This window comes from Paroedura picta, chromosome 5, assembly GCF_049243985.1.
Source record: "Paroedura picta isolate Pp20150507F chromosome 5, Ppicta_v3.0, whole genome shotgun sequence".
NCBI lineage: Eukaryota > Metazoa > Chordata > Lepidosauria > Squamata > Gekkonidae > Paroedura > Paroedura picta.
In genome coordinates this window covers 105,034,849-105,053,259 of record NC_135373.1, presented here as the reverse complement: position 1 = coordinate 105,053,259, position 18,411 = coordinate 105,034,849, and the positions used below count along the sequence as shown (strand labels likewise).

The window sequence follows — 18,411 nt, the reverse complement described above, 5'->3', positions numbered from 1 at the left end:
CCAGTCATTACACAGCTAATACTATCCTTTTATTCCTAAGTGAAAAATATTTGGCCTGAAGTTCAGGCTGCGCGTTGGAAGGATTCCATTTATGTGTATCTATAATAATATCCTGTGTGTCAGTCAATTTTTGGTACTCTCTTGTTCTCCCCCCAGATGCAGAAAAAAAAACATGTAATTCATCTATCAATCTCCCCCTTTGAATTATTGAACTGATTTATATAGAATAAAGGAGGAGCTGTAGCTCAAGTATAGAGCATCAGCCTGTGACGCAGAAAGTCCTAAATTCAATTCCCAGCAACTCGAGTTAAAAGGATCTGCGAGTGGGTGATGGGAAAGATCACAAACTGAGGCTCTGCAGAGCCGTTGCTAGCCTGAGTATACAATCCTGACTTCAGTAGAAGGCTGGCCCATATTCATTTTTAACCAAAATAACAGGATGAATTCATCCATCGTTCTTCACCTGCAAGGTTTTGTTCCCTAAAAGAAATCAGAAATGATGTCTTTCTCTCACAAATCCTCCAATGGCAGTTATTTCCCCTGTCTGACAAGCTACATGTTTCATTGAAGGTTTCTATTTTAGTTTAAAGTAAATGTGGAAGGCTCTAAATTTGACTGTAGCAACAGCACTCAGTGAGAGGTTGTTTAATTCCTTTGGTCACAGACTGTTTTCTTTATCAAAATCAAGACTGTTCCCAGCCTCTTTTAGCTCTGGGGAAAGCATATACTGGTAATATGCCTCCTCACATTGTTATAGTAATCTGTGTGGGATATGGTGGGGAGGAGCTACGGCTCAGTGGTAGAGCATCTGCTTTTCATGTAGAAGGTCCCAGGTTGAATCCCCCACACCACAAATGAAAAGGATCAGGGAGCAGGTATTACAAAAGACCCGAGACTCTGGAGAACCTCTTGGGGATCAGTGTAGACAACAGAGACTTTGATGAACCAGGTTTGACTCGGTATAAGACAGCAAGAGGTGCCTGTGTTTAATGGGAGCCAGAATACACTATGCTGACAACATCAGCAGGCTGCTGAACTGGCCTCCTTGAAATGGCTGCTCAGTTCCTAGAGAGAAATACTTACTCTGTAGTAGGCTATGTCCGTCACGATCGTCCTCAAAGCTCTTACTCCGTGGAGATGAGAACTCCCATGACAGGAAATAAACTGTTCCATGGCTTTTAGGAACCACTTAATACAATATGGTGGTTTTCAGCCACAAGAGCATGTGCTCTGTCCCCAGCTCATCGTATTCAGTTGAGTTGATACACACCACACATGGACCAGTGTCCTGATGCTTAGCTTCCTGTCCCCAAAGTTATAGAATTTAATGGCAGTCCCCACTTGTTTTATGTCCACAAGGGTCCTCATTTTCCCTAGTTAAAAGATCCCACAAAACAGGCCTGTGCAATCCTTTCCGCTTCCAATTGTGAAAAGCTGCCGCCAGTTTCGATAAAACCATCCTATGGTGAATGGACTTTGGGATCAGCTGATTACAAGGCAGCTAAAATCCTTATATTGCTGTTTCTGAAAGGGAATCTGTTTAGGATGAGAACATTTTTGTGTAAAAGTTATTATTGTCTCTGAGCTTAAGGCAACACAAAACGCTCTTCTGCACCATCAAATCGTAACCAAGTCTTTAAGTGCTTAACTTAATCCCTCGTAATAATCAGTGGAAGGTAACGAGCTTGCAGGATGACAATTATTACATTCAAAATTATCACTTTAATGTTGCGTTCAAGGAAGAGGTGAAGGATGCTGCTTGTGGGTGGCAAAACCCCAGTAATAAAAATATATACTGTTTGCATTTGTTTTCTTAGGAAGGAAATTGTCATAACATCCCTTTGATTTCTGAGCTTGTTCCTGGCTCTTCTAGGTCACCCAGAGTAGTTGACTGGACAGTTAAGTTCAGGATGGACAAAAGAACATACTTCTTTACATAACAAAGGGTTGAATTGTAGAATTAACTGCTTGTGGATGTAGTGATAGCCATGAGCATAGATGGTTTTAAAGGGAGGTGAGACAGATCCATGGGGGAGAGGCCCTTCAAAGGGTACTAGCCATCATGACGGAAGAGGCCACCACATACAGAGGCTGCAAACCTCTGAGTATCAGTGCTAGGATGCCACATCTGGCAAAGGCCTTGATCTCTATGTGCAGTTTGTTGGCCCTCTGAGGTGACGTTACCTGCTGCTACATGAAACTATATGCCAGCCTAATCAAGCAGGGCTCTTATGAAGTTCATAAACAGAACGGGATATCTAACCTATGCCAAGAGGACGTATTTGGTTCAGCACAGAGGAAAAGAAGGGAGGAAGCCAAGCCAAGGGAACACAAATGATTACACTGCAGTGGTAGAATGAGGAGACACCTTCTGCCTGGTAATGAGGGTTGCTGCTTCCCTAACTTGAAGAGTTTTAATGGTAGTAATGGGCTCTAGGAGGACAAATACACCAAGGGTCAGTTTATGTTTTACTTGTTATTTCTTACATTCCTATGTTGTAAACCACCCTGAGCCCCTGGGCTCAAAATAAAATAAAATTAGATAAGCCTGAGGTGTCGACCAGAGGCTTACAGAGCAGCCTGTCCTGGATGGAGCAGCACTCTCCCCAAAAACCACTGGGTTGCAGCCTGGAAGGACTATTAAGTATTTGACGGTAGACAGAGATGCAGATCCCGAATCTGGGATGTAACGCTTTCACAGTGCAATCCCAAGAACACCTCTCTGGGAGTCATCCCTAATGACTAGGCCTCAGCAGGATTCTGAGTAGAACTGCTTTTGGGGCCCCTTAATACAGGGATAGTCAAACTGTGGCACTCTAGATGTCCATGGACTATAATTCCCATGAGAATGCTGGCAGGGGCTCATGGGAATTGTAGTCCATGGACATCTGGAGGGCCGCAGTTTGACTACTCCTGTCCTGATGCAGCAGTTTGAGCTCTTTTCCAGTAATGATTTCACCATAATTATCTAAATTCTGATCCTGTCTGGGCAAAATTACTCTCACTTTGGACCTTTTCTCAGGATTTTCCAGCACCCAGGGGAGGAATAGAAATATTTGCTGGCTGAGAAATCTGCCTTGTATATAACAATCATTATGAATATACTGCAGAATCAGAACCAGCTATAATAGATAATAATTTACCCTACTGTTGAAATTGATTTTTTTTCTTGCATCTGTATATTGACCTCTGAGGAAGACCCCCATCAAAAGTAACACCTGTGAATACTACAGAAAGGTGCTCTTCTCCCAGAAATTCATGTGGCAAATAGCTTGTTGAACCTTAGGAACCAAGCAGAAGCAGTGGCGTTTTCTCCAAGGCCTTTTGTTAAGAGCTTTTCTTGTTCCTGCTTAAGTAATCCGGCTTAGTGCTTTTGTTGCTGATGTAGTTTGATTTTTTTAAACTGCTGTTTTATTGATGTCTATTTTTACTGCTGGTTACACTCATTTTTTTGTTTTATTGATTGCTCTGGGAAGCTACCTTAGCAGCAAAATGCTGGAAATGCAATATGTAAGACTTCTTCTAAAAGTATGATTTAATCACATCCCTATTCTAAATAAATTCCCTAGCTAGATTGCTGCCAATGGTCTCTACCTACAACTGCCTTGGAAGACTGGAAGTGAAAATAGTTTCTTGGCAGGAGCTTCAGCAGATGCCTTTGTCTCTCCTCTGAGGTATTTTAAGTTTTAACTTTAAAAGGCACTTGTGCCAAACTTCTGCCTACATTCTTCCCTGCTGAGGGAACAGAAAACTTTTCAGGCCAGGTATCTGCAAGTCTTAAGGGAGGGGGATTGTGGTAGATCTCTTGGCTACTGTAGAAATTGAATTTTGGAGGACAGTATGCTCATCAATTGTATTCTTTTTTCTGTGAATCACATGGCAGACTGTTGCAGTACAAGGCACACAAAAATGGTTAAGCAGGCCCCACAGGAAGATGGGTGGGGGGAAATAAGAAAATCAACAAATACTAAACCTTGAAGCAATGGCAAACTTAAAGTCTGCAAATGGTTTTGTGCTCATTGCAACATTAAGACAAAAACGACGTCTTTACATACTGTTTAGCACAGTAAACTTTGCTGCATGCTTTTTGAATTCTGTGTTCTTGAGAGGACTCTAAAGCATTATGTTGCGCTTGAAACAAAGCAACTAAAGCAAACTGTTCTCAATCGCTTCTGTAAGCTTTCTTTTCAGCTCCCTTTGATTATCATCTTTGTTAGACTAGTCAAACTTTGACCAGTAATTTTATAAACACGTCCCCTTCCATTATTATACAGCAGTTTGGTTAACCATGCCATGATTTAATCCACTACCGGAAAAGGACAAATCAAAATACCAACTACAGCTCAGGCTCTCTCTCTGCACCCAAAGCTGTCCATGCACGTTGGAACATGCTAGAGGGAAACTCTTCCTTTGAAGAGAGGAGGGAGTCAGTGAAGTGTGTTTTTACTGTGGCAGAAGAAAAGGGAGGGCACAGCTGCCTTTGCCAAGGAGCAAAGGATTGCCTGTGTAGAGATGGACCACCAAGGTGAGGGTAAGAGGGAAGGTAAGGGATGGAAAGCTCTCTAGCCTGAGTGGGTCTCAAGAAGAGGGATAGAAGCCTTCTGTAGTTGACAATCATCATGGCATATAGAGGCAGAAGATAACTAGAGGAATAAATGTTCTAGAACAGTGGTCCGCAACCTTCCGGTTGCCGCGGACCGCTGCTCCGGAGTGGCAGGAGAGGGTGGCCCGGGGCCCCCGGGCCCTAGTGCAAACGCGCATGCGCGGACTGCCGCACCCGTGCGTTTGCACCCGTCAGAGGCGCGCACGCGTGTTTGCGCCACTGCCACGCCAGCGGCCGCGGCTGCCTCTCCCGGCCCCTCTGGGCCGCCAGCAAATCGGCCGCCGAAGCGGACGATTAGCTTGCGGCTTGGCAAGCTTCTCTTCCCCCCCCTCCCGAAACAAGAAGTTTGCTTTGGCGGCCGATTTGCTCGCAGCCTGGCGAGCTTCGCGCTTTGTGGGGGGGGGGGTGGGAAGAGGGAGCTGCGGCCCGGCGCCAAGGCCTTTGTGGCCCAGCACCGGGCCGCGGCCTGCGGGTTGGGGACCACTGGTCTAGAATAATCATGTTTTCTATGAGAACAGGCTTTGCACTTTAGAAACATAAGACAAAGGGGAAGATAGGGACTTACGTATGGAGTGGAGAAAGTGCACAAACACCATTTTCTCCTCCTCTCCTCCTTTAACTCAAGCACCCCTGGTAAAGTTGAGGGGCGGACAAAATAAAGTACTTCTTCACTCAGTCAATGAAGAAAAAATGTAGAATCCACTGCCAAGCAGATGCAGTTTCAGAAGCACAGACATCTTTAAAAGAGGGTTAGACAAATTCACTGAGACGTCCATCAGTGGCTACTAGCTGTGTTGATTAAAGGAAACCTCTGTGTTTAGAGTGGATAGTGGTGCTAGGGGGCAGCATCAGGGAAGGTGTTGGCCTTTATGTTTTGTTTGTGAGCCATTCAGAGCAACGTATTGGCCACCCCTTTTCTCCTCTCTGCTGTGCTGTTTTAAGCCTTTCCCCGCCCCCATCTTAATTTGGCCTTGGGGCTTCTTAATTTGAAATAGGTGCCCTCTACTAACTGCAATTACATTTTATATATGCCAGTAAACACCACCCAAAGGACATGCACCACCCAAGGACATGCAACCAAAGGACATGCAACACCCGAGATAAATATTCTTCTAGAGTCGATTGGAAGTGAAAGGGTTGTTACCCTGGTATTCAAACCAAATCTCCATCTTTAAGTATGAAACACTTTCCCCATTCTCCATGTGCCATTTCTTGTCGGCGAAAGCGAAAGGACAACAGCACGCGTTGACTGTCTTGCCTCCTCCATTTTATTTTGAAATTTCAAGACCTCGGATGTTTTGGTAAACTGCTTTCGGGATTCCAATCAAATGCAAGAGGATAAATGACTACGGCAATGTCAAAGTCATACCTGTGGTCCAGATCCCATCAAGTCACCATTCATGTTTACAAGCACAGAATGGTCATTTCAAGAGCCTACCTACCAACAGATCAACCACAGGTGTCACTACAGAATAGTACCAGAACACCACCTGTGTTAACTATATCAGTTACTATTGTATTGTCTGGCATGAGGGGCACATTGAACCAGCCATGCTTGATATATTCTAGGACGTGCCATGGGGCAAAACAGATGGTATAAGCTTACCATCAGACAGCAGCTTCCTCTGTTAGTGCAAAGAGTAACAATGCAACTATCTGTTCAGGGACTTTTAAAGTGAGAATTGGTGGGTCAGTTGTCAATTGAGAGGCAGTATCAAACTTTCCTGTCACTCAAACATACAAAGTTTTCCTTGCAACTGGGTCAGAGGGGTCTAAACTTTTAAAGCAAAGGACTCATCAAATCAAAGTCTGCAAAACACAAGACTGTCTTGAAGTAGATGTACTCGGCTTTCATCAGGAAACTCCTCCACCAGTAACGGTTCCCCACAGATTAGAAGTTACAGAATTAACGTTGACTGCAGTTGTAGCAAGTAATGACCATTCTTTAACAGTCTGCTAAAAGAAATTCAACTGGCTTCAGACATCGCTCCATAAAATCAGGTGGCAATGTGTCTTGACTTATCCCTTCCTCCTTATCTGCACATTCCTTACTTCCGTGAGTTCCAACAACAAAGCATCTATGTCAGTTGATATCTCCATCTAGACAGAGACTAAAGTCATCAAGCACTCTGGGTGGCAAAAAGGTCTTGGATCATGGTACTTCTGGTCAGTTTCCCTAGCCTTTGATAACTGCAATGGGCCTCAGTTTAATGGCTTTCTTGCTGATGCCAGCTGCATGGCAGGTGTTGACCACATCGGTCACATTCTTGTACGATTCAGGCGCCTAAGATAAATTGGATGGAGAAAAAGAAAGAATTTTGTTAACTTAAATATCATTCACTATCGCTCTGTGTTTTAAAAGGCTCTAGGTGAGTTTCAGAATATAAAACTACACCTACACGCAAACATAGTTAGAATTTTAAGAGTTCAGAAGCAACTTAATTACAAAAAGAACATAAGCTAAACCACTCAGCCATCTCGGGTCTCCAAATATTTAAAAAGTACTTTGCATTTATTAAAAACAAAACCCTACAAAGAGTGTCCTAAGGAGGATTTCTTTCCATACTAAAATCCATACAGTGGGGCCAACACTGAAAATGCCCTTCTTAATCTTTTTAATGAAGTGCTCTTGAGAGACAAGAGGAGGCATATAGGGGAAATACTCTTGAAATTCTATTTAATTTATGCAGGACTGTATTAGAAATTTTTCAATAGGAAATTATTTTTTAAAAGATGGGGGTGGTAAGTTATATTAGAGAAGTGCTGGAAGAAATAATTAATTCAAGGGCCACATCCACAACAAATGCATTCATTTAGTTGCAAGAAAACCCATTATGGAAACAAAAGAAAAGTTAATACAAGAACAGAAGGAACAGGTTGTTCCCATACCACGAATGACTGATCTTTCTTTTGCAAGACAAATCTGAAAGAACACACAGTATGGCAGATTTTAAAAAAACAACTAAAAACAAACAAGCAAGCTCCTTACTTCTTCCATGACCAGTTTGGGTGAAGCAACACGGATTGCAATCCCCATGTCTGCGAGCTTGTCCAAGACGTCCTGAAAATCCAAGTTGCGTCGGGATTTGGCTCGGGACAGCGCACGGCCCTGAAGAACAGTTTCAGCATTTCAGTTGCTTCTCTAGCCTTCACTGGGAACCAGCAATGAGCACAACTTCCAGGCCTGTGCTCCTCAACATTTAATTAAATATTCACCTCAGCTAAATTTACTAGACCACCCTGCATGGACCTTCTAGCTTCTTTGGCAACTCTTTGCCTTACACCCTTCCCTAGTCACTTAATGGAATGAGCTCCCAGAGGAGCTTTGGGCCCTCTGTTTTCTGTAGGGCTTGTAAAATGGAGCTCTTCTGCCAGGTTTACTGTCGGGGCCAGTGCTAGAGCAGATGGTATGGGTCGTCTCTGATATCTTGGTGCCTGGACATCTTGGTGGTTTGGTCTCCCGCCATGCCGCCCTCATAAGGTCTTTCCTGTTTCAGGAAGATTATATTTTTGCCATCTGTTGGCCTTTGTTGTACTTGTAGATAATGGCATCGATCTAGTTTGGCCCACAAGGAACTCCAATAGGTAGAAGGCTCACCATCCTTTCAACGAGGCTGGCAAAACTGCTTATGCACAGTACTCCTACCATCTACAGATGGAGAAAGGGCACTCTTCTAAGAGTTCTCATGAAGGCAAGATACAATCCAGAGTGCGCGGGTACACACGGGGATGAAATAGAACATGTTTACACAGAAGCCATCTTGCAGAAGCTGAAGTCTAGCTAGGATATCACAAAGTGCCAGGATAGTTAGAATGTGTACTACTCACCGCTCCATGGCAGGTGGTTCCAAAAGTTTCAGTCATGCCTTGCTCTGTACCAGTAAGGACATAACTACACGTCCCCATGGTCCCACCAATCAGCACTGGCTGCCCAGTCAACTGCAGGCACAAACCAAAAAAAATACCACATAAAGGTCACGATGCCTTCAAGTGCCAAGCATATACTGTTCAACAAGGTACCCAGATAAAGAACCACTGATTCATACCATTTAAGCTCCCATTCCCATTAATGAATGAAGGACAGGTAGCCCATGAAACTTGTGTAGCAGTTAACGGAAGCTTCTAATCTGGCGAGCCAGGCTTGAATCCCCGCTCCCCTACATGCAGCCAAGCTGGGTGACCTACAGCACTGATAAAGCTGTTCTGACCGAGCAGTAACATCAGGGCTCTCTCAGCCTCACCCACCTCTCAGGGTGTCTGTTGTGGGGAGAGGAAAGGGAAGGCGACTGTAAGCCTCTTTGAGATGCTTTCAGGCAGAGAAAAACGGGGTATAAGAACCAACTCTTCTTCATCTTATAGAAAAACCAGTAGCAAGTGATAGGTTGAGTTTAGAAGATGAGCAGAAACTGCTGGATATCTTTTGGGCCAACAGGAAGTGGATAGGCCTGAGCCAAAATCACCAGAGTTGTGCAGTGGGTAGCCCAATAAGATGCCGCCAAGAAGAATGCCTATGAAGGCCTCACTAGTCAGGCAGTTTGACCTGAGCACTACCCCTGACAGCAGTGGGGAAGAGCAGGGAAGTCACCTGTCAGGATGGGTCAGGGAGAAATGAAGTGAGGCCCACATGGAGGCCCACAGACAGCAAGTTCAACCTAAAAAGGCTTCAATGGACTGGCCAGCTGGGAAAAGGAGACACAGTGTAACAACTGCTCTGCCTTTAGGGGGCCAGCACTTTTTGTGAGAGACAAGGACTAAGAAAACCAGGCCAATGATGAGATTAAGCATTCTTCTTGCTAAGTACTGGGGGTTTGGGTGCCCGACAGGTCACTGGCCCTGAGGCCATGATCACCTAAGCTTAAGCAGAACTGTACTGCTGTGGCCACAGACAAACAACATATTCCTGGCAAAGGAAGGCCGTTATGCAAGCATCTGTATGTGAGGAAAGAAGTTAGAATGGTGGGTCCCCCCAAAATGACATTGATCTGGGACTGATAAACTCAGGGCAGCATGTGTATACCCCCCCCCAACTCACTGCTATAACCCCTGTTAAGTAGATCAGCTAAAGAGAGAGGTGATGAAGCAGCAGACTCGTACTTGGTAATCGACAGCGATGAGGGGATGATGTGGAGGAAAAGCTCGAGTCGATCCTTTCCTGTGCACCAACAGGGTCCGTTCTTTCCCATCCACCACGTGCTGCTCTACTTTAGCGATGTTGTGAGACACGTCATAGATCACGTGCAAATCCAGGTCATCAGGAGTGGTATTGAAGACTTTAGCAAAAGCCTAACAGAGGAGAGAAAGACATCCGAAGTGTTTGTGGAGACTGGCACATCCAAAGCGAAGGAACAGAACAGAGTCCCTCTGGAAGCAGATACTGTTCTCATGCGGTAATCGCTGCCCAGTTACTGTGGCTGTGTTTAGGTTTTGCTTCAGGTTTCTCTACTTTGTCTTGGCTAACTGTTCTCTAGAGACAATGAACTGGAAGATTATAGGAACCGGAAGATGCTATTTATCTCCATGAAAGAACGAGGAAGGAAAAAGGGAATAAGGAAATTAGTTTTGGCCTTCCCTCCGATCACACCCCCACCCACCCACGGCTTCACTTCCCTCTGACTCTTGCACAGCACTCCCTTGCTGAAGCCTCAACAGAGGAATTGCTATTGAAGAAAGAAAAGGCTCACTCTTGATGGTCCCTCTACTACTATTCAGGTCCAAAGAGGCACTAAAGCAGGGGTAGTCAACCTGTGGTCCTCCAGATGTTCATGGACTACAATTCCCATGAGCCCCTGCCAGCATTTGCTAAGGGGGCTCATGGGAATTGTAGTCCATGAACATCTAGAGGACCACAGGTTGACTACCCCTGCACCAAAGGATTTGAGACGTTCTACCACCAATCTATGTGTCAGTTACAATGGCTGACTCTTGTGGGCTTAGGAGTGATAAGAATGGCAATAAAAAGAAAGCATGTCACTTCCCCAACAGTCAGCAGAACGTTGCAGAATCTATAAGTCAACCAGGCCATGGTTCAAACTTGAAACTTAAAGTGGAAAAAAATAATTTAAAGCAAATCTCTTGAATTCTGAAATAAAAACTGAATCCGCTTTCAAGTATCAGTCAGATATCCCCTTGAAATTAATAGTCAGGTATCAAGCAAGCCGGGCTTGGATGATTTTTCAGGCGGCCTTGCTTCCATTAGGACTGATGCTCTCTCTGAACTTCTGCAGCGGGGGCTGACTCCAGGAGTAAACCTGCCATGACCACAACCACAACCACAGCCACACGAGTGTTTTGGGGGCTTACAGATACGGAAGTGTATCAATCGAGGCAACCTCTCACCTGCCGAGTGAGGAAAGTCATGGAAGAACGATTGACCCACGCATAATTTCCGGCTGCTGCCATTCCCTTCAAGTAATCCTGTCCCTCTTGGGACGCAATCCTGGCACAAGCCAGCTGGCGGTCATTCACAGTGATCTTGTCCCGTTTCATAGCTTTCTCCATAGCCACGAGGGCATCTAAGGGAAAACAAGTACCCAAATCAGTGTCGACTCTTATTAAATCAAACTGCATCTTGCAAGCCTTTCCAACGAAGACTAGAAAACTGCTCCAGAGATTCTCCCATGTATATGAAATACATTAAGTGCATTATTCCCCATTCCCCAAAACTACACATGAATTATGGAGTTCTGCAAGAAAACATTAACTCACTGAAAGTTTCCACTCTAATTCCAGCCCCTCCCTCCAAAACGAGTCTATACCTGTAGCTACTTGGTGGCCCAGGCCTCTGCTGCCGCTGTGGATCATCACACACACTTGTCCCTTGTGGTCTATGCCCATCTTCCGGGCAGCATACTCGTTATAAATTTCATCCACCACCTGAATCTCAGCATAATGGTTTCCTGCTCCCAGAGTTCCCAGCTGTCAAGATGGGAGGAAGGGGGGGGGGGAGAAAAGATACAGAATGAACAGATACAGAAAGGAAACAGGGTCCATGCCATTAGAGGATTGGGCAAATGGTCTGCCAATCTTGTATACTGCTAGAGAAAGCAACACAATGAGAGACTGAGAACTAGCATTACTGTAGAAAGTTGGAACTCTGTCATTGTGGCAGAGTAAAAGCCTAAGTAGTTCATCCACTCATCTCTGTCTAACTATGGCTAATGAGGTGTCATCAGGATGCTCAATAACATTAGGTAGCTGTGTTAGTCTGAAGCAGCAGAACAAAGCTGTAGTCCAGCAGAACCTTGAAGCCAAACAAGGTTTTATTCCGGGTGTAATCTTTCATGCACATGCCGACTTCTTCAGGTAGCTTCAGAATAAAACTGGTGCCACCGGACTCAAACTTTGTTCTGTAATGTTAGGGAGGTGCTGAACTCCAGCACCTGACAAATGGAAATATTTGGTCTCAGACATGGAGGTTCTCCTCTGAGAAATCCTTGATAAAAAAAGAAAACTAAGTTACTTGGCTACCACTACATCTTGGGGCAGTTAATTATATGTAAAACATGTATCACAAGCAAAATGCTTTACTCTGCTATCAAATGAACAAAACTGGACACCAACACAGTGCCTGAAGCCAGCTTATGAAGGAATGATCCTGCAGCACATGAAGATAAGAGGAAACCCCAAAGCAAGTTATTTGACTATGCAAGCTGCCCAACTGTGCATCCAGATGCTGGGATGAGTATCACTGATCCCTTATCAGCCTTGCTTTTTTCTTGAAGAACTGTTTACTTTTACACCCTGCTTTTCACTGCCTTAAGGAGTCTCAAAGCAGTGTTCCCTTCCTCTCCCCACAACAGACACCCTGTAAGGTCGTTGAGGCTATGAGAGCTTCTGATAGGACTGCTTGGTCATAACAGCTTTATCACAGCTGTGATGAGTCCAAGGTCACCCAGCTGGCTGCATGTAGAGGAGTGGGGAATCATACCTTAGCAGCCACTCCGAACCACATCACCACACTGGCACCATGCTTGCATTTATACTCCATCAGAAATGCCCACAGCAAGTAGAATGGTACCCCAATCTAGCATAGACTCCATAGACCCATTACCTGAGGCAACCCTCTTTTCTTAGCCCTTGCAGATACTTTATTTGGATCAGCTTGCAGCATCCTTCCATATTCTTCACAATGCTCTTTATCCTCAGCCCAAGCATAGCCCTCACGCAAGGACCAGTCCACTCCCATCTCCAGAGCTTCTTCCAAATCCCTGCAATGAGTGCAAAAGACATCCATTAAAGAGAAGGCACAACATGTAAGACAAGACAAGAACTATTCAACCAACCCTTGAAAAAACTTAGCAATGGCTCACAGATCCATCTCACAAGAATACCGCTAAGGAAGCAATGGGGACATGCTCCCTGAAAGAATCCAGTTCAGCACTGGACAAAAGCTCAGAAGATACTGGCACAGTGAGTCACTACTAAGACAGTGAGTCACTACTAAGATCCTACCCCTATCTTACCTCTCCACTGAGCAAAGCGGGGAAGATTTCCTCCGACTTAAATGGTTCTTCCATTACAGGAAGACTCACTAAAGTTAGAAGAAAGTTTCTTAGATGTTTGGATTCACCCCAATATTTTCATACCAAGCAGGAACCAGTGATAGGTTCAAAACTAGAATGGAATCCAAATGGCTCCAGTCCCCGTGAGGTATGCATCTGTTTTCTTTCCCTTAATGTGCTAGCTAGACAGAACTGGAGCCCTCACTTTGCCCTACAGAAATCAGATTAAAAAACATTCTCCTATCACTGGGGAGAAATAACAGTGCAGGAAGATGATTTGCATGGCTGTTGTGAACATATGCAATGCCTGGGAGAAAGAGCATCAGCAAAACTCTCACATATGCAAGTGACTGTGAGTCAGCCATCCCAGTCTGCATGTGATTTTCCTTCACATCCAATGGGGGTCAGACAACGGCTGCCATGCACATGTCACACTTTGGCAACTTCCTGGGAAGGAGAGAAGCATGATGCAGGCCTAGAGGAGCTTCAATTTATTCGTCCACAAAAATGTTTGGGTGGCAGCTACCTGGATATTTCAGGACTGCCATTCCTAGGACACCAACCAGCAAAAGTGGCTGGCTGAAATGAGGAACACAGTAACTATACTAGTTGTCCCATAGGAAGTGGGATATTAGAATGAGGCCCCAAGGCTGCAGGCCAGACTCCATAATGGTCCTCTGCACCACTGTACCCTTACTTCTGAGGACTGCTATATCCAAGTCTACTGCTGGAGAGAGGAAAGAATTTAGGATCTGGATTTGCACAGGTAAGGTCTGTCCTTTTCCCTCATGTCAGCATCTCACCAACAAGCCCACCTTGAAAAGGAAGCAGCTATCTGTTCCAGTTGTGGGTGTGGCATAGGGGAAAACAAAGCAGCTCTTACTTGGCGTTCATAGGAATGACCCCCTTGGACCCCACACCAACAGGAATGTGGTCAAACATGGCCTGGGCCAGCTGCTCCTTCACAGGCTGGACATCACACTCATCAAGGTTGGTACGCAGCAGCCGTACACCACAGTTGATGTCAAAGCCGACACCACCTGTCAGAGGAAAAAACAGATGCTGATACAGATGCATGGGTTGATTACATGGGAAAGTGGTTACATTGTTACATCTACGATTAGGCGGAGAATTACTCTACTTAGACTAAGAGCACTAGTGGTAAGAAACACAATGATCCTAAACAGCAGCTCAGTGGTAACTCAGTCTAACAGAATTTATGCCAACATAAAGTTTTGTGAGTCAAAGCTCAGTTCTGATTTAAGAAAACGTATGGTTAGAGCAGAGATGTAAACTTTAGAGCAGAGATGTAAACTTTCCAAAAAATCTGAAACCACAGGATAAATGGGGGGGGGGGGAACGGGGATGACGACACACATTTTCTCCCAAGAAAAAAAAATGTGTAATACTAATTTTTCTATCAGACATGAACTTCTTTTACTGATTGAACAAGCTAAAATGCATCATTTTAATTTAGTCAGAATACAACGCTGTACTATTTGACCTATTTATGGAATGTGAAAGAATAAATATCTTCAATTTTCTGCAAATATAATGCAGTTCTTGAATAAGAATTGCAGACTGCTTCCATAGAACATATATATTTAATTTTTCCACATTTTTTCCTGAATATTTGAAGATTTTCTTTTTTTCAGGACCTTCAATTTTTATGCTGAAATAAATGTTTTTTCGAACATGGATATCCCTGGTCAAACTCCAGTACAGCGGCCACTCCACTAGACAAGATGTCATCCATGTGCATGAATGGCTAGCAAGTCATATGTACTTGCACCTCAATAGAAAACTCTGAAATACATTTTTGTCTATGAATCAAATTTCAACACACTGCATATATTTGGGGGTTACAAAAGAGTTCTGTCTCTGTAAAAATAATGTCACATCCAAATAGCCCATACCTGGTGATACCACTGCTTCTGGGTCATTCATATCAAAGGCAGCCATGTTACCAATGGCAAAGCCATAGCCAGAATGGACATCAGGAAGGCCAATAGATCTCTGGAAAGCAAATAAAACCAGCTATTTCCTAACACTAAGAACACTCCTATTGCCTAACCACATATTCAATGCAAAATATGCAGAGATCCCAAATCGTTTTTTCTTGCAAAGACATTGATGGAATCATAATAGCAAGCTTGCAGTAGTACACAGAATAAGGCAAAGTTGCACACAAATTCCTTCCTGATTTCTGAAGTGAACCTAAGCATACAACTGCCACCTTGCCCAAACATGTGGAGTGTACAAAGTAAGAAACTTTTAATGGATAAGTTTAACAACGTCTAACAGTATTTTTTTTTAAGCTGAAAGGCTTGTACATTCTATTTCCCCCACTACAAAATGGAACCTATATGGCCTCTGTCTTGAAAGAACTGGTATTAAGTAAAGAAACGAACCACTCACATGGACGATGCCAGGCAGTGCAGCTACATTCCCAATTTGCTTCATGGCTGGCAGGAAACCACCAGCACCTGGAAAAGATAACAGATTGTGGCAAAAAAGATGTCCTTTCCAATGGTAATATTGATGCCTTTCTTTATTGCATCTGTATTACAACAAGTGAAAACTTCTGTGGGAAGAATGATGCAGAATCTCTGCCTAAAAAGCACGACAGTCAGAATTAAGTGGTTTCAGTGGATGTCTTTATAGTCTCAACCTATCATGTGTTACCAAAAGAAAACAAATACAAAAAAAGTGGCATAGCAAATCATTACCGACATTTTTCCATCCCCAAACAAATAATCAATTTCTCTTTTATAGTGTTACAAAAGTTAAATACTAATAAATAACATGTATTTGCAAATCCACTAAATATTTTCTATATCCAAATTCACTCAAGTAGCCTTAAACTATAGTTGTATTGGTGAACAACAATGTTGGCTTCTTCAAAGGAAATGTGTATGTGTGTGGAAGGAGATGAAATTTTAAGGGTAAAAAAACAACAACAATAACACTAGAAGTCTAATGGCCAACACATACCTCCCCCTCGACAGGAATTCCTTAACTCTTCAAACATCAACTTCTCTAAAGGATCGTTCACGTAGAACACACCTTCCACCTAGAGGCATTGAGAAAGATAAGGCACAGGAGAAAAACAACTCATTTTTACCTAAGCTTATAGCTATTCATACCCCATTCAATCAGAAGCAGAAAGGAACCAGATCTAGCAGGCTACCAAAATTCCCAGTTAATTTGAAAATCAATGTTTTAAAAAGGTTATGGTACACCTAAAAACACAATCTAGACAAACTGGATGAACACAGTTCCAATTTAGGAGACTGGAAAAAGGCCAGAATTCAGCCCTTTGTTCCATCCATTCACTGATTTAGTCAGCCAGCATTTAATAAGCTAAGCTCATACTTGCTTCATAGGCTTATTTGAAACATTTCTACTCCACAGTCGAACTGAATCTGCTAACATGGTGACTTCTAGTAACCATCAATTGTAACAAAAAATCAGGATTGGAATGATGTTATTGTAAGATCACCATATAATGTGTACTACAATAGTCTAAGGTGGATGTGACCAGAGCATGGGTGCTTGTGCCAAGTCACACCTTGCCACTCAAGAGCTTCAGCAGAGGGACATGAAGCACAGAGGAGAGACCTTTTGAAGGCCCCTACCTAAATCCTACTTAACGTATGTCAGAGAATGCGATGGCAGAAGGTAGACCAGAATGCACCATTTGAGAACCCAGGAACTGAATTCTATCTTTGAGTGCGCCTTCCTATAAAAATCACGCAGGCAGAAAACCAACGCAAGGAGGAGAAAGTGCACATACGCTCCTTTTGCTCCTTGAACTTCTCAATTAGGGCAAGGATTTTGTTTTTGTTTTTTAATGCCGGAGCACCCTGCACGAACACCTGACAAGGGCTGCCTGCCTCCACCTGCATTCTGATACGGCGCGGTCCATCCCGCCACTTCATTCTCCTGCGTGAGTCAGGGCACCGAGCGGAAGGCCAACCGAGGCAGCCGGGCCCGACTTTGCAGCCCCCCCCCCCCTTCATTCGCAGAAACCCTCAAGAGGCCTCGAGTCTTGAGGATGGGCTCTCTGCACATGCTCCGAGGGCTCCCCCACTCACCTGCATGTTGGGCACGAAGCCCGTCTTGATGCGCCAGCAGTTCTTATCGAGCTTATCCAGATACTGCAGCTCATCGTTATAGCTCCGGCTCATGGTGGCGGAAACGGCAGCCTCCGCTGTCTTCGTGTCACACGCTGCAGCCACACACGCCCTCCGGCAAGCAGGGCCGCTACGGGACCCGAGAAGGCACGCGAAGCACTTCTGGGAGAAACGCCTACGGCGTCCGCACAGGCTCAAATGTCCTCCTTCCCCTCTCCGAAGCGACGCGGCTTCATACGACTTTCCCGGCAGCGCCCCCTAACGCTCAACGAAGGTAAACATTTCTGCCACAAGTCGGGAGAACGAAACAAGCGAACGGAATAATAACCACAAACAACAGAAGCTTTAAAAATAATCCATGACGGAAGTAGGTTGCCATTTCTTAGCAGTTTGGGTGCGGAGCCTGGAGAGGACAGGGTTCGGGACGGAAAGAAGTCCAACAGGGATGTAATGCAACGGAATCATCCCTCCAATGGCCACGTCAATACTGGTTCTGTGAAGCCATTTCAGGTTGGGGAAATTAAAAAGAAATCATGCTTGCATGCGGGCGGTAATTCCAGCTAGATGAAAAGTGAAAAACCATATTTATGCTCCTCTCCACCTCCAACAAGAGTGGATCATTTATGATTAGGTACAGCAATAACAGTTAACCTCACAAGTCTTCATTGTCCATAGGAAGTTTGATCTAATTTGTTCTAATAAGTTTGTTCTAATATGGAGGTGTGTATAAGCCCTCTGATGATGAAGAAGAAATTAAGACCAAATTTTATTGAAGGGTAGAAACTTGTATACTTCTTGCAGTTGCAAAGGATTGTTTAAATTGACTGGATCCGGCAGTTGCGATTACAGTACAGGATTACAATCCTGCCTCGGACCTTGAGCTTGGACATCAGCAGGTCTACAGAGCCAAACAGTTGGGTTTTTAATACTTGTGAAAATTAGAGGTGGAATCTTTGTACATTACAAATAATAGGTTTTTTCATCTTGGGTGATAAACTACATAGGAGACAAAGTAATAATTGTGGAAACCCCCCTAATTAAAAAGTGCTGGTTTCTTAAAACATCCCAAACCTCATTTTATATTTACAGTTGCAGCACAGTTCTTTTTGAAGATTTGTTCAAAACATTTGAAAAGGTGAGAATGTGATTTCTCTTTAATAATTTAGTCATA

General features: G+C 44.0%; 1 protein-coding gene across 1 annotated transcript; it reads right to left on the bottom strand.

The window, feature by feature from the left end:
• Nucleotides 1–5,848: 5,848 nt before the first annotated feature.
• RTCB (RNA 2',3'-cyclic phosphate and 5'-OH ligase) lies at nt 5,849–17,418 on the bottom strand. The gene is made up of 12 exons (XM_077339673.1): nt 17,202–17,418; nt 16,099–16,177; nt 15,523–15,590; nt 15,021–15,120; nt 13,988–14,144; nt 12,654–12,810; nt 11,359–11,518; nt 10,940–11,115; nt 9,698–9,886; nt 8,432–8,542; nt 7,593–7,712; nt 5,849–6,887 (listed from the first exon to the last, which is right to left on the bottom strand). Exons 1-12 carry the CDS (start codon nt 17,292–17,294, stop codon nt 6,780–6,782), a joined length of 1,518 nt encoding a protein of 505 aa, XP_077195788.1. The 5' UTR covers nt 17,295–17,418; the 3' UTR covers nt 5,849–6,779.
• Between the last annotated feature and the right edge of the window lie 993 nt (nt 17,419–18,411).

Bases quoted from the DNA above. Each gene is read 5' to 3' on its own strand.
- RTCB (XM_077339673.1), bottom strand. From the start codon at position 17,294: ATGAGCCGGAGCTATAACGATGAGCTGCAGTATCTGGATAAGCTCGAT. The intron at 15,591-16,098 runs GTATGTGTTGGC...TATCTTTTCCAG, and splicing joins GAATTCCTGTCGAGGGGGAG to GTGCTGGTGGTTTCCTGCCA. The intron at 12,811-13,987 runs GTAAGAGCTGCT...CACTCATTGCAG, and splicing joins GTCATTCCTATGAACGCCAA to GGATTTGGAAGAAGCTCTGG.